At 36.0% G+C, this 15,317-nt stretch overlaps 1 protein-coding gene across 1 annotated transcript in view; it reads right to left on the bottom strand.

The window, feature by feature from the left end:
• LOC138331646 (Fanconi anemia group J protein homolog) overlaps positions 1-15,317 on the bottom strand; it is a 71,108-nt gene that overhangs the window by 14,520 nt on the left and 41,271 nt on the right. Inside the window, exons 16-27 of the mRNA XM_069279369.1 lie at positions 13,811-13,917; positions 12,927-12,972; positions 12,481-12,517; positions 8,754-8,815; positions 7,887-8,024; positions 7,380-7,499; positions 6,524-6,595; positions 5,325-5,457; positions 3,297-3,391; positions 2,018-2,053; positions 1,610-1,737; positions 56-123 (exon numbers count right to left, since the gene is read on the bottom strand). Coding sequence (XP_069135470.1) covers positions 56-123; positions 1,610-1,737; positions 2,018-2,053; positions 3,297-3,391; positions 5,325-5,457; positions 6,524-6,595; positions 7,380-7,499; positions 7,887-8,024; positions 8,754-8,815; positions 12,481-12,517; positions 12,927-12,972; positions 13,811-13,917 — 1,042 coding nt within the window. The remainder of the gene's footprint in view (positions 1-55; positions 124-1,609; positions 1,738-2,017; positions 2,054-3,296; positions 3,392-5,324; positions 5,458-6,523; positions 6,596-7,379; positions 7,500-7,886; positions 8,025-8,753; positions 8,816-12,480; positions 12,518-12,926; positions 12,973-13,810; positions 13,918-15,317) is intronic.

Below are 15,317 nucleotides of genomic sequence, written 5' to 3'. Positions count from 1 at the left end.
TTTACAATATCGTGGACTGTCTCTGACAAACCTCTCGTCCACTAAGATCACTCACCTTTACAATATCGCAGACTGTCTCTGACAAACCTCTCGTCCGCTAAGATCAGGGCTCCCCAGTCTTTCCTGTTACAACATAGATGCATAACATGTATTCTAAACAATTGAAGTATAATTATGCATTTACTATTATGAGGGAAGTAAACAGCTGATTCACAGGAAAAATAGAGGAGTTCAGATTAAATTTCAAGGGAAAACTTTCAGGATAATTTGATCTGAAAACATTTAACCTGAAAATTTTAAGCAGTTTTCTTCATGTGAAATTCAGATCAGGTTCAGGGTCAATTTTATGACAAGATTTTTTTTTTTACCATGTACAGCGGAACTTGGTTTTATACAAATTGGCTTATTTGAGAACCCGGCTTAATACAAAGTACTTTGCCAGTCCTGGCCCAATTCCCTCTATATCTGTTTTCAAAAACTCAAAAAATTCGAATTCAGAAAACTCGAAAAACTTGGATAATACGAAGTGAATTTTGGCCCGAATGAAAAAAAATAAGTTCATATAGTCAGTGATATTTTTGGACAACGAAATTACCGAAAATGCTAAAAAAATTTTCACAAATCTGCCGCAAAATAGCATTTCAAAAGCCGTTTCCAACTACAAAAACGAGGGGAAAAACTGTTGAATGTTTAACAGTTATTCTAAGTTATTTGGTATCAACAACCATCGGCAAGCATCAATTGCAAAGCTGCGGTACATGTACAATTACTTACAAAGCTGCGGTACATGTACAATTACTTACAAAGCTGCGGTACATGTACAATTACTTACAAAGCTGCGGTACATGTACAATTACTTACAAAGCTGCGGTACATGTACAATTACTTACAAAGCTGCGGTACATGTACAATTACTTACAAAGCTGTAGTACATGTACAATTACTTACTTTAAATTAAACATTATACACCTGTCACTTATATTGTGTAATCACTCGAGCGGAACTAATCTCTAGCAACCTTGCACTGTGTTACAAATGCAATCACAACTTGAAGCTTTACACTCGTACCCGTAAATGAATTATTCGTCATGGTACAATTAACCCCTCAACTTGGAGCTTTACACAATCACTGTTTTTATGGAGTGATTACAATTATTTAGATGTTAACAATGTTAGTGCTTTAAACTTTTGTTCAGTAAAATAGACTTTACGCCATTCACCAGCCACTATCGTTTGAGTTTGGATGCGCAAAGTTACTTTCTGTATAACTTCATATGAACACATGTCTCGGTTACGTAAGTTATGGCTGTTATTTATATGTGCATGAACAATTGCAGTTGATGAATCAATATTTTGAATACATTTCAGTTTCATAGGTATTATTTTGCAACAACCATCAACTACTTTGACATCTTCCTTTCTAAATATTATTTTACGACACAGAACTAGTAGATCTATATGTAACTGTAAATAGATTGACATTAATATTGAGAACTCGCTTAATTCGAACACTGTGATAACTGTTTCATTTCCGTCCCTTAGAGTTCGTATTAACCGAGTTCCACTGTAGGTAAAGTTTATTTGCCAGTAAAATACAGTGTCACCATACCTGTGCCTGATACAGCGTCCCAAGGCTTGGTTTAGAGCTCGAAAGGCCTGGATCTCGTACCATTCAGTTCCTGACAACAGTCCGCGAGTATTTCTATGCATGTCATTAAACTCTTTTTTCAATTTTACCTGTGACAGCCAAAACAGCGTAGTGAATATACAGTATTCCATCACTTCTTGTTATCAAAATAATGTTCTTTATGAGGTTATCAAAATAATGTTATTTATGAGGTATAGAGAATTAGTGAATTAGTGAATATACAGTATTCCATCACTTCTTGTTATCAAAATAATGTTCTTTATGAGGTTATCAAAATAATGTTCTTTATGAGGTATAGAGAATTAGCAGGAAACTGTTTAAAGTTTGATATACAAGTAAATAACAATATATAGTCTATAGATACATTACCTGGACATCCTTGATGTTTGGGAAAGGAATCCCCACCTGAAAAAAATATATACTATTAAATGACTGTGTGTGCATTGTGACATCATGTTATAAGAAATCACAATCACTTTCAGGGTTAATATAAGATTCCAACATATCAAGGTCGTACCAAAATATAGCCGAAAAGGACTTTCCGTGACGTCAAGATAAGCTATTGTAATGTCATCATTCAGCAAGATGGAGGGCAGCAGGTTTACTGTAATCAATGGGCCCTGCCAATATCTTTGTGTACCTTTTTGTACTGTAATCAATGGGCCCTGCCAATATCTTTGTGTACCTTTTTGTACTGTAATCAATGGGCCCTGCCAATATCTTTGTGTACCTTTTTGTACTGTAATCAATGGGCCCTGCCAATATCTTTGTGTACCTTTTTGTACTGTAATCAATGGGCCCTGCCAATATCTTTGTGTAACTTTTTGTACTGTAATCAATGGGCCCTGCCAATATCTTTGAGTACCTTTTTGTACTGTAATCAATGGGCCCTGCCAATATCTTTGTGTACCTTTTTGTACTGTAATCAATGGGCCCTGCCAATATCTTTGTGTACCTTTTTGTATTTGTTTTAGATAGTAAGTAAAATGTATTAATAATGTATTTTCTGTATTTTATAACTATTATCAATATCATTTTTCTCCTCGGAATTATTTAATATCGGGAGAAGGACTACTCAATATAATGAAGAGGAGGTACATGTACATTTTTAGTATACATGTAAATAAAGGGATTACATGATGGAAATACCATATAATAAAACGTATATCAACCTGTTTTCAGGTGGATACTGTGATTTATCAACTTAGGAAGTGATATCACCTGAGGCCGGAGGCCGAGAGTTATATCACTTTCGAGAGTTGATAAATCACAGTATAAAATTTTCAACCCTTAAAAGTGATATAACCCTCGGCCCCTGGCCTCGGGTGATATCACTTCCTTGAGTTGATAAATCACAGTATCCACACGAAAACAGGTTGATATTTGTATTATGTCAAATAATTTGAAGTTTTAAATATTGAGTTAACAGCAAATCAAATTCTAACCATCATTTCCTCTCCCTTTTTGTTTTCTTTCTTTTTCTTTTCCATTTCTTTTCTGCTCATTTTTCTTTTACTTTTTATTTTTGAATTATTTGTTTTGCCCTTATGAAACCAATTCAGACTATTTCAATAAAATATACATTCTAGGACATATTTTGTTGAGAAGTTATCCATGCTTTGAACTTCAACATGTTATAATAACTTACCGTGATCACTGCTCTAGCGTTATTGTCAGCGAAGTCCAGCCCCTCGCTCACCTTCCCCCTACACACCGCCATAAACAAAGCCCCGTCTATTTCGTCTGTAAAATATCAATGATAGGATAAGTATAGAAGATAATTATTATGTTCAGGGGCCCACACACAGATCACAAGACATCGGTCGATAGATTAAGGGAAGCCATCCTAACATAACCTTAGCTGTTTTAGGGATTCCGTGGGATATTGAAGCAATAGTGAAAATTGGATAAAGTTTTTTTTTATAAAACTAATCTACAGAAAAAGTAGGATTTAAACCAAATGTAAATATGAATCTACTTAAGCACGAATCATAAAATTTCATTATAAGATATGTTACTGTAAGCCACTTTATTTTCACAAAGTACAAATTTTCAAGTAATGTCACGAGATAATTCGAACATGTATTCAAATGTTTTAAAAACAAGAGGCCCAGAGGGCCTGTATCGCTCACCTGGTTTTTGTTAGTAATTATCACAAGACTCTAACAATTAGAAAAATAAGCAAAATTGACTCCCAAAGTTTAATTTTGAATCACAACCATACAATGATGCTATTGATACCATACAAATATGCTATCCAATACATAGGTTCAGAGACAAAGTAATTTATATGAAAGTAGTAGCCTAATTGACCTTTTTGACCTCGCATCTATTTCCGTCTAAGGCCCCGGGGGTCAGCCCTATCATTTGTACAATTTCAAATCCCAACCCTATAAAGATGCTACCATTGCATTATAAGTGCTCTTCCATTCTTAATTGCAGAGAAGAAGTCGTTTATATTGAAATAGCTAAATTAACCCCTTTTGACCCCACCCTTCAGGCCCCCGGGGGGTCAGCCCCATCATTTGCAAAATTTTGAATCCAAACCCTATAAGGATGTAACCATTGCATTATGAGCGTAATCCCATGTTAAATTGCAGAGAAAAAGTCATTTATATGGAAATTAACCACTTTTGACCCAGCCCCTCAGGCCCCCAGGGGTCAGCCCTATCATTTGCACAATTTGGAATCCCCACCCTATAAGGATGCTACCATTGCATAATGGGTGCTATACCATACTTAGTTTCAGAGAAGAAGTCGTTTATATGGAAATAGCCAAATTGGCCCCTTTTGACCCCGCCCCTCAGGCACCCAGGAGGTCAGCCCCATCATTTGTACAATATTGAATCCCCCACCATAAGGATGCTACCATTGCATTATGGGTGCTATCCCATGCTTGGTTTCACAGAAGAAGTCGTTTATATGGAAATAGCCAAATTGGCCCCTTTTGACCCCGCCCCTCAGGCCCCCGGGAGGTCAGCCCCATCATTTGTACAATTTTGAATCCCCCACCATAAGGATGCTACCATTGCATTATGGGTGCTATCCCATGCTTGGTTTCAGAGAAGAAGTCCTTTATATGGAAATAGCCAAATTGACCCCTTTTGACCCCGCCCCTCAGGCCCCATCATTAGTACAATTTTGAATCCCCACCCTATAAGGATGCTACCATTGCATTATGGGTGCTATCCCATGCTTGGTTTCAGAGAAGAAGTCGTTTATATGGAAATAGCCAAATTGACCCCTTTTGGCCCTGCCCCTCAGGCCCCCGGGGGATCAGCTCCATCATTTGTACAATTTTCAGTTAGTAGCCCATAAGGATACTACCAGTCAATTTTGTTGAAATCCAACCAGCGGTTATGGAGAAGAAGTCGATTGTTGACGGACGCCGGACGCTGCGGTATCCCATAAGCTCACCTCGGTCCTTCGGACCAGGTGAGCTAATAACTATACAAAATGAACACATTAATGCACGGTTGACCATAAAAGTTTTTGATTGATGACTTGTGTATAATGTATTTGCAAATATGTCAAAAATAACGAAGACGCGAAATATGGTATACACGAGAGAGAGAAAAAGAGGTTAACAGTATTCACGATTATGTAAAATATAACAGACGAAAAATATTGTAAACTTGAAAGTAAACAGGGTATTAAATGACAGTAGTCGACCTACCGTCGCCCTCTTCGCTACAGGCGATTGTGTCGTAGAAGTCCTTCATCAAATACTCAAAGTCCACCTTGTCTGATGAACGAGGCTCCATCATTATCCTCTTCTTCTTTTCAATTTTAGCCAATACACCCATTTGCTGTAAATTTAAATAATCTTTCTAAAATAAGATTACAATACATCAGTATCCTGAAAGTTTAAGTTTGGTTTGCTTAATTTAACATCCTCTTAACAGCCAGGGTCATTTCAGGACGTGCAAGGTTTATAGTAGATGGAGGAAAGCTTGATACCCAGAGAAAAAACATCGACCAGTGGTCAGTATCCAACAATCGCCCCATAGGCTTATGGTCATATGTCAGGACGTCTTAACCACTTGACCATCGCTTTTAACGTATAATGTTTCATTATGAATTACAACACCTATTTGAGAACAGCAAAGCTCATCTCTGGCAGCCATTATAGAACCAAGAGCTTATCATGTGTGTACATTTTGTCCATTTGGCCTCTTGAAATTATCAAAACCCAGCATTTTCACCTTAAAATGATTGTCCACACCCATCACAACACTACATCTAACCCTAAATTAATGTAGAAATCAATATCAGTTGTTACAGATTACAGGATTTTAACACTTGCATTAACACCTTAACCTGGATTTCTAACGCCGACGCCGACGCTATTCCATAAGCCCCCTCTTACAGAGGCAAGATTAAAATATTGCTGGATGTTGTTACAGACTTAAATTCATAAAGAGTGAGAAATAAACACAAAATAACAGAAACAAGCAATTTCGTGGAATTCATATCCCCTGCTGTTGTTAATCAAAGGCCCATAACTCCACCAAATAGGGTCCAATGAAAGTTCCGATCAAACTTGGCCATGGCCCCCGAGACAGATAACCATGTTACCAACTTTCAAGAAAATCAAGTAATATTTGAAAGAGTTAATAAAAGGAATCACCAGGAAATGCTGTTTTTTTGTTAATCAAAGGGCCATAACTGCCAAATAGGGTCCAATGAAAGTGCCGAGCAAACTCATCCGAGCCCTTTGCACATTTAACCATGTGACCAAGTTACAAAAAACCTGCTTAAGATTTGTGGCAGTTATTGCATGGAAACCAAGTGTTACAGACAGACATTAATATAGTCCGCTTCGCTGAAAGCGGTGGATAAAAATCACTTAAAACATGATGTAGATGTACATACCTGCCATCTTTTGTAGAACTTTTGTAGCGCATTGTAGGAAGGCAAGAAGATCAACACACCATGAGGTACTTTCTGTAATGACAAACGAGGGTACAAACTTATTTTGTGGAAAGAAACTGAATCTGTGAATATTATAACACCATATCAATACAAGTTTGTAATACATCTAAAGGGGATGGAAAATATTAAAGATGCTCCACCGCCGACAGAGCATAAAAGATGTTCATAATTTGAACAATAATTAGTGTTTAATCGTGTGTATATATGTATAATTAACACAAAAAGTAATATAATTTATTTTGCTTTTGAAGCATGTGCAATCAGTAGTTCATTCTATATAGGAGAAAGTGCCTCGGAATTTTTTCGGGATGCAATTAATTGTTTTTAATATTTTATTTTAATCTTAAAATAAAATTAGAAGCTCAAACTTTTCAAAGGTGGTGATGGTGTAAAATAAGTAACTTTTGCAACCGAAGAAAAATACTAAATTGTCTGCTCCTGTTTTTGATAGAGAAAAAATACCATTTGTCAGCGGTGGAGCATCTTTAACATATATGGTAATATTAAATGTTTGAGGAAAATTATAATATTTTGAGAAAATCAAAATGTAAAAGAGTATCAATTGTAAAATCTGTTTGGCTATATCAATCCCATGCTGTCTAAGAAACCTGTAAAACATCAACATGGACCCTATAACATTTTAATGTCCAATCAGAGAATATCCATATATTCCAAGGAAGTCAAAAGAATATCATTTTGGATAAGAGGACTTTGTAATTGGTTTAATAAGATAAAGTTATCGGTTTTTTAACTCTTAATAAAGCATCCGAACTTAGGGTAATTCAATATGAATTACCTGACAGACTTTGAGCACCAGTTCCCCAAGTTCATCCTGGAAATTTAAGGTTTCCATGGTTTTGTAGACCGCCTGTAGGGATCCACCTTTAGGTCCGTGTCCAACAGCTCCGACCCAAACCTAGGAAACAGTTGTTAGGAAAACCTCAAAATTGCATAGACAGGCAGTACACTTTAAATATTAATACTAACTTGTGTTTTCCTGTAATTCCTGTAATTATATAAAATCATTTTCTGCTTTTTCCTTCCAAAACAACATTGAATTTTTTCTTGAAGACTTCTAGATTCTAGATCAAGTTTAAAACTTTCAAGAGGATCATATATATTTTTTTATATAAATTGACACATATTAGACATCACATCTGTCTGTTAAAATATTTCAATTTGAAGATGACCTGTTTATTGTATTCTACGGTATCTATCATCATTGATTCTCAAAACATGATTTCCATATTGATTTAATGATTTACTGTAACAGTATAATCCTAGAACTAAAATACTTATATACCTGCTTATCTTCTATCACATGGTTAGCTTCCAGCTTTATCGGGAATGGCACTCCTAGCTCCGACTCAAACGATGACATCGGAGACAGAGTTCCACTGGTGAGTACAACATTCCTCGTGTTATTGAAATCTGAGAACGCCTGAAATATGTCAAATGATAAATAATATCTTACTGTCATTAATGTTAACATTTACATGTCAGCTTCTGTCTAACTTCATTTTACTTTTTGCATTTTTAAAATTGTGAAGATATTAATTCATTTGAATATAGATGGCTATCTTTGTGTTTTACTGTTAATGTATGTTTGTAACCTGTGCCACTGTGTTGTTCGGTAGAAAGATCTATATACAATAGCGATTCCTTTCACAATAGCGTCTTTGCTAATAAAATTGTCTGAAATTAAAATTGAAAATGATTTAACTTAAGGGTGCTCAAGAAAGAAATATATTTATCACATAATCCGCCTGATATCCAGCGATTTTGCCCTTGTAGTTTTTTTTTACATAATTATATATTTCACTAGACAAGTGTAAATTGACCTGAAGCGATTTTTTTTAAAGTGAGATTCTTTGAAATGCAGGTTTTTGTAGTTATGTAATAAAATGTATCATAAATTTGTGTTCATTTTATGAGATTTTTTTAAACTTGTCTGAAAGTTTTAATTTTTGCTCGCCAAGGCTCGCTTAAATCAAAAATTCTTAAGACTCATTTCATAAAATCTGATATGAAATGAACACTCATTTAAGATCCTACATGTTTTAATAAAAGAATGCTATCTCAATAATTAAAAAAAAAATTGTTTCTTAAAATCTCATACAGAATGGACACATAAATTCCTATTTAAATCAATTTTTTTTTTTGAACTTACCACCCCTGGGTTCATGCACCAGAAGTTGAGGCTGTTAACCTTCACTGGTGCGACTTGTTGACCTATTTAAAGAGCAAAAATACACAAAATACACCCAATTAATCACTAAAAAGATCTGTTTTTATCAAAATATTTATTTTAAAATATTTTTCTCACTCAATCTCTCAAGGACTCACCTATGTAATTATTTTAATTATTTTTGGCTGGTGCTATAAACCACTTAAATTTTCAAATATACCATATTTTGCACCTTTGCTAGTCTTAAAATATTTGCTAATACAGTAAAACCCCTCTAACTCGAACCCGGTTTCCTCGAATACCCCCTATTCGTCGAACTGGTCGTACGGTCCCGACTGTCTCTCTATATAATCTAAGTATCAAAACCCCGGATAGCTCGAACATCTATTCGTCGAATACCCCTTATTCCTCGAACAGAAATATGTCCCCGTTGCATCAAATACATAGTATTTACCCATCCATTCGTCGAACAGGTGTTCGGCCCTTGAGATTTTTTTTACCTGTATCACACCTGACTGCACCGACCGACATGGATAATTGCTCACGATCTTGTGTTTATACAGTTGGCGTGTCAAGCCTTTAGGTAATTAAGGGATTAACGGTGTCATTATTACCTACCTACACGATCGCAAGTCATTGTTTGATGCTAACTTTATTTAGATATTTCAGAAAAGGCATTAAGTTATTGATGTTTCTCTAGTAATAATCTTCGTTGTAAATACGGAAGTTGTTGATCCGTGTTAATAGAAAGTAAGCATTGTGAAATGACAAAAGAGGCGGAAGATATTGCTGACGTCCGCCTAATTATAAAAGTTTATTTTTTTTTGAAATTTCTTCGTTGGTTTCATTCGACAGGCTAACACAATGTTATTTGCCGAAAGATGTAAACGATATCAAACGATATATGCAAAGTACATTTTATCAGCGCGTTCCGTATCTTTTCATGTAAATTGTATTTTATAACTTTACTCGTAAATACTAAATAGACATCTATAGATATCATTTCTTATGTCCGTAAATATGCTGGTTAATAACTTTATTGTGAGTATGTATTTTGTAAATGTTTTAAATAAATGTTTTTGTGATAATTAAATGATAGAAAATGTACTCCTTGTTGACCAATATGGATATTGTACATTAACCTAGATGACGAGCGCTTACTCTGATGTGAATGACATTTGATTTAGGGCTTTCTCATTAACTTTTCCAAACGCTAAATTTATGTTATACATTTTTTCAACTTGATATTGCTATCAATACAACACTTAAATAAAGAAATCCAAAATGCTGAAAGATAGGGTAATTAAAATGTCATTGCCGTGCATTGTTTGTCATAGTTTGAAACCGGACATTTTAACTGTCGATCTTGACCAACCTCGGATGAGTCGAATACCCCGTATTCCTCAAACTATTGACCTGGTCCCCTGCAGTTTGAGTTATAGGGGTTTTACTTTACATAAAAGAGAAGGTACATTAAGACTCGAATATGGCCTCAAAATTAATTCTCCAGTAAACAAGAGGCCCAGAGGGCCTGTATCGCTCACCTGGTTTGTAATGCCAAGTAATGTTCTGAATACAGGTTCATTGTTTCTTTTCTGAAGGAATTTTAATATTAACCTCTAAATCCCCTATTAGGCCCCACCCCTCCTACCCCCAGGGGGTCAGAGCCAAAATTTATACAAGTTCTGTTCCCCTTCCTCCAAGGATGTTTGTGGCCAAATTTGGTCACAATCCATACAGAACTCTATGACTAGTAGCGATTTAAAGAATTTACCTCTATTTCCCCTATTGGGCCCCATCCGTCCTGCCCCCGGGGGGGCCAGAGCCAAAACTTATACAAGTTCTGTTCCCCTTCCCCCAAGGATGTTTGTGGCCAAATTTGGTTACAATCCATACAGAACTCTATGACTAGTAGCGATTTAAAGAATTTACCTCTATTTCCCCTATCGGGCCCCGCCCCTCCTGCCCCCCGGGACTAGAGCCAAAATCTATACAAACTCAGTTCTTATTCCCCTAAGGATATTTCTGGCCAAATTTGGTTACATTCCATGCGGAACTCTGTGACTAGTAGCGATTTAAAGGATTTACCTCTATTTCCCCTATTAGGCTCCGCCCCTCCAGTCCCCGGGGGGCCAGAGCCAAAATTTATACAAGTTCTGTTCCCCTTCCCCCAAGGATGTTTGTGGCCAAATTTGGTTCCAATCCCTGCAAAACTCTATGACTAGTAGCGATTTAAAGGATTTACCTCTATTTCCCCTATTGGGCCCCGCCCCTCCTGCCCCCGGGGGGTCAGAGCCAAAATTTATACAAGTTCTGTTCCCCTTCCCCCAAGGATGTTTGTGGCCAAATTTGGTTACATTTCATTCAGAACTCTATGACTAGTAGCGATTTAAATGATTTACCTCTATTTCCCCTATTGGGCCCCGCCCCTCCTGCCCCCGGGGGATCAGAGCCAAAATTTATACAAGTTCTCTTCCCCTTCCCCCAAGGATGTTTGTGGCCAAATTTGGTTCTAATCCATGCAGGACTCTATGACTAGTAGCGATTTAAAGGATTTACCTCTATTTCCCCTATTGGGCCCCGCCCCTCCTGCCCCTGGGGGTCAGAGCCAAAATTTATACAAGTTCTGTTCCCCCTCCCCCAAGGATGTTTGTGGTTGATTTTGGTTACAATCCATGCCAAACTCTAGGACAAGTAGCGATTTAAAGGATTTACCTCTATTTCCCCTATTGGGCCCCGCCCCTCCTGCCCCTGGGGGGTCAGAGCCAAAATTTATACAAGTTCTGTTCCCCCTCCCCCAAGGATGTTTGTGGCCAAATTTGGTTACAATCCATGCAGAACTCTAGGACAAGTAGCGATTTATAGGAAATGTTGACGGACGGACGGACGGACGACGGACGCCGCGCCATGACATAAGCTCACCGGCCCTTTGGGCCAGGTGAGCTAAAAACAACATATTTTGCCATATAACAGTTGAATACATTTGCTAATACATTACATCCCGAAAATATCCTGCATGTGCCAATTATGTTCACTACATTACATCCCGAAAATATCCCGCATGTGCCAATTATGTTCACTATGATGTCATCAACATGCAGTTTCCCGCCATTTTTCACAAAAATCCTTGAAAAATCATACTTTTTGAGAGATTTTCTCTAAAAATGAATGTGGCCGCCTTCGTGTAGCAGAAAGAGATTTTCACATGTTGTGTATCGTGTATTTACGCATATCCATGCAAAATATAAAGTTGCTCCAAGGTGGCGGCCAAATCCATTTCAAGCCTTTTCTAACTTAAGATGGTGAATTTCTAGCAAAATTTGGCGAGAAGAGGAAAATCATCAATTTGATGACGTCATAGGTGGAGCACATCGTGTACATAGTTATAAAAAATTATGTTTTGATGAATGGCAAGTATGAGAGTATTTATTGATGTGAAATTGATGTGGATCAGAGTCAATATTTTTCGGCCTGAAAAATTAAGGCCAAATACTGGTCCTATCATATCTACTCCTTTTGTTCGAGGGCTCTTACGGACAATCATGTTTTTATAGACACATATCAAACAACTCAGCTGAATGCTGAACAGAAAACTCTGTCGTTGCCGGTCCCAAGCCTGTGTTGAGAATGGAGAAAATAAAAGTCCTGAGCAGAGGTTGTAACCTAAATCTTCACTAGAAACAACCAAGCACCCTACAGAAAATCTTACCTCCTCTTTTCTTTCTTGAGTTCAGCCAGCTGTTGTCCTGTTAAAAAAATACCAAACTTGTTAATTATAAAATACCTCCCAGTCAGTGCACACACACTCAATCATGCTTCAGTCTTCATCTTTCATGAAGTGGGCAATGCAAGTTACTGGTAGAACAAGAAAAGATAAATGTTTCATTTTCATGTTTTACGTTTTCAACATTTTGAAATTTCTTATAAACTTATTAAATATTTTTGAAGCCTACTAGTGTATTCACAAACTCCTTTGCTGAAATTATATCCTCACATTGCTAAGATTCATGACATATCAAAAATTTTCATCACTGTCTTGCCTGTGTTTTGAAGCATTTTGTAAAAGATTTAATTTTGTTATTTGTCATTGCCTGCAAAATACGTGAAATTCATTTATGCACAAAACTAGGTTGGTAAACAGTATCTTCTACTCACCGTGTCCCGGTTTGATACATAAGAGGTTGTTTTCACAATGGCAACTCTGGGGAAATGAAAATAATAAAGTATAAATCAGTAGAAATTTTTCCATAGATTAATTGAACAGGAATGAAAATTTTATATTTACCACTATATAGTCTTGTTTTCTTGAAAACATGAACTGAAATTAAGTTCATCGCTGTATTTTAAAGTGTTGAGAAAATAATTATATTGCAATTGCTTCTTTTATTCCAACTTTACCTTACTACACATATTTTATTTGAAATACTTTGTATGGAAGATTAGACAGGTAGACTTGTTTGGAGTATAGCAAAAGAAATAAAAACAGAGTGCGATGGAGGTATGTTGTCGATGGCCTATGCTTTATTGAAAGCAAAGGGCCTAAGTAAGTATAACCCTGGTAAATACTCCAATAGGGAGAAATTCTCTATAGCTCAATCTGTTGAGCATCAGATAAGTAATCCATAAATCCCTAGCGAAAGCAGTGATTATGTTTATATGCAATCCTGCACTTTGTTACATAAGTAAATAATTTTACACAATGATATATATCCAAATAAATTGAACAGGAAAACTGGTTGATTGCTCTAAGTTTTTAACCAGAATCTGTAAATTTTGAGACATCAAATCCTAAACAAGCAGAAACAGAACTAGTACTGAACACAAATAGGAGGAGAATACTGTAAATCAACTAATTTGCAATTAATTAAATTTCTCATTTTTTTCAGACTTATAAATATCGCAAAAATATAATTATTTGCCATGTACAGTCTATGTCGCAAAATTTCAATTGCTGTGAAACAGTTGTTAGCAATATAACTAGGAAAATTAAGTCACCTCAAAATTATATTGGTTAACAGTATAAAATGGTTTAAAATTACCTGTAGTCTGGTACAAATTTTAGGTCGTCCCTGTACAGGTAATCCAAGACCTTAGTAATGGCCTCCAGCGTGATGAGGACAGGCTTAGTTAGTTTGACCTCGTGACCCTGGTTGTTAAACACCTTCGGGTCATCCTCAGTCTCCTTTGCTTTCATGTAAGAAGCCTGAAATACAAACATACAATTATTCATGGAGTAAGACTCTGATTACAAGTATACAAATTCTACAAAGCATTCAAGAGTTTACTTGTTTGATGTCCTATCAATAGCCAGGGTCATTTAAGGATGTGCAAATTTCAGCTAGCAAAAGAAAGCCAGAGTACCCGGAAAAAAAAAACCCCAAAAAACTAGCAATAAGTACCTGGCAACTGACCTCACATGGGATTCAAACTCACAACCCAGAAGTGGAAAGTTTTTAGTAAAATGTTGGGATATCATAACCACTCATCACCCACCATAGCCCCTAGCATACGACAAGAGATCCCAGAGGGACCTTGGCACCCACCAAAGAATGATCTATGTCTGAGATTGGAAAAGAGGGATCTTTTCTCTGCTTTTCAAACTTTATACTACATACTACATATAAAATTTGAGACAGATCGCTTAAACACTTTCTGTGAAATAGCGGTAACAAACTTCAACAATCAAAATCCAAGATGGTGGCCTGTTGGCCATTTTGTTCAGAGAGCGGTCCCAAAATGTTATATGCACAACAAGCACTACTGCAGAACAAAATCCTTAATTTTGTCTTGAAATACACTTAAACAGCACTTAATTTCTTGAAAATCTTAAAAATGACTCTTAAAATTTGTTTCTTAAGTTTATTTTTAAGGATAAAGAGCACATGCTTTGAATTTTCCCTTAATATCACCATTTAAGGATATTTAATTGTAAAAGTAAGAAGCATTTAAGCGTATGTTTATCTACTTAATTTTTAAGAGTACTTATTCAATACTGAAATCTCGTTTGCTTTTCGTTTAAGGTGTGTTTAAGGACACTTATTTTTTATGTTAACACTAATTAATAGCCCTTAAATTATTTAAGTCTTACAGTAACTTGACATGCAAGTTTTAATAGTCCTCACTTTTTTTAATGACACTTAAAATACACGATGTATTGGGATATATCTAATTTCATTTTTAAGAGTACTTAAATCCATCAATTAATGAATGTGGATCGATCATCGTGATATCCTTGTTCAAAATTCTTCAGAGGCTTTATTTACAGAATCCTTATTTGATTCTATGGAACCAATTGATAGGAAAAGAAATACTTTTTTTTTAAGAATAAAAGAACATTTTTCAGTATTTCCAGCTTGAACTTGATCACCAATCATGCAGACCCACATCTGTGTTTCACTATCAAATCTAATATCATGAAACCATTTGATATAGGCAAGAGTAAATGCAGACCATGGTTTCACTTCCCGACCATGGTTGGCAATGGTCACGATCTAGATTTGATCACATTGATAAATTGTGATTCTTAAATTTCTTAAATTAAAAACC

Source organism: Argopecten irradians, chromosome 9, assembly GCF_041381155.1.
Source record: "Argopecten irradians isolate NY chromosome 9, Ai_NY, whole genome shotgun sequence".
Classification (NCBI taxonomy): Eukaryota; Metazoa; Mollusca; class Bivalvia; order Pectinida; family Pectinidae; genus Argopecten; species Argopecten irradians.
Note: the sequence above shows the minus strand (reverse complement) of the source record. Positions and strands in the feature narration are given on the sequence as shown.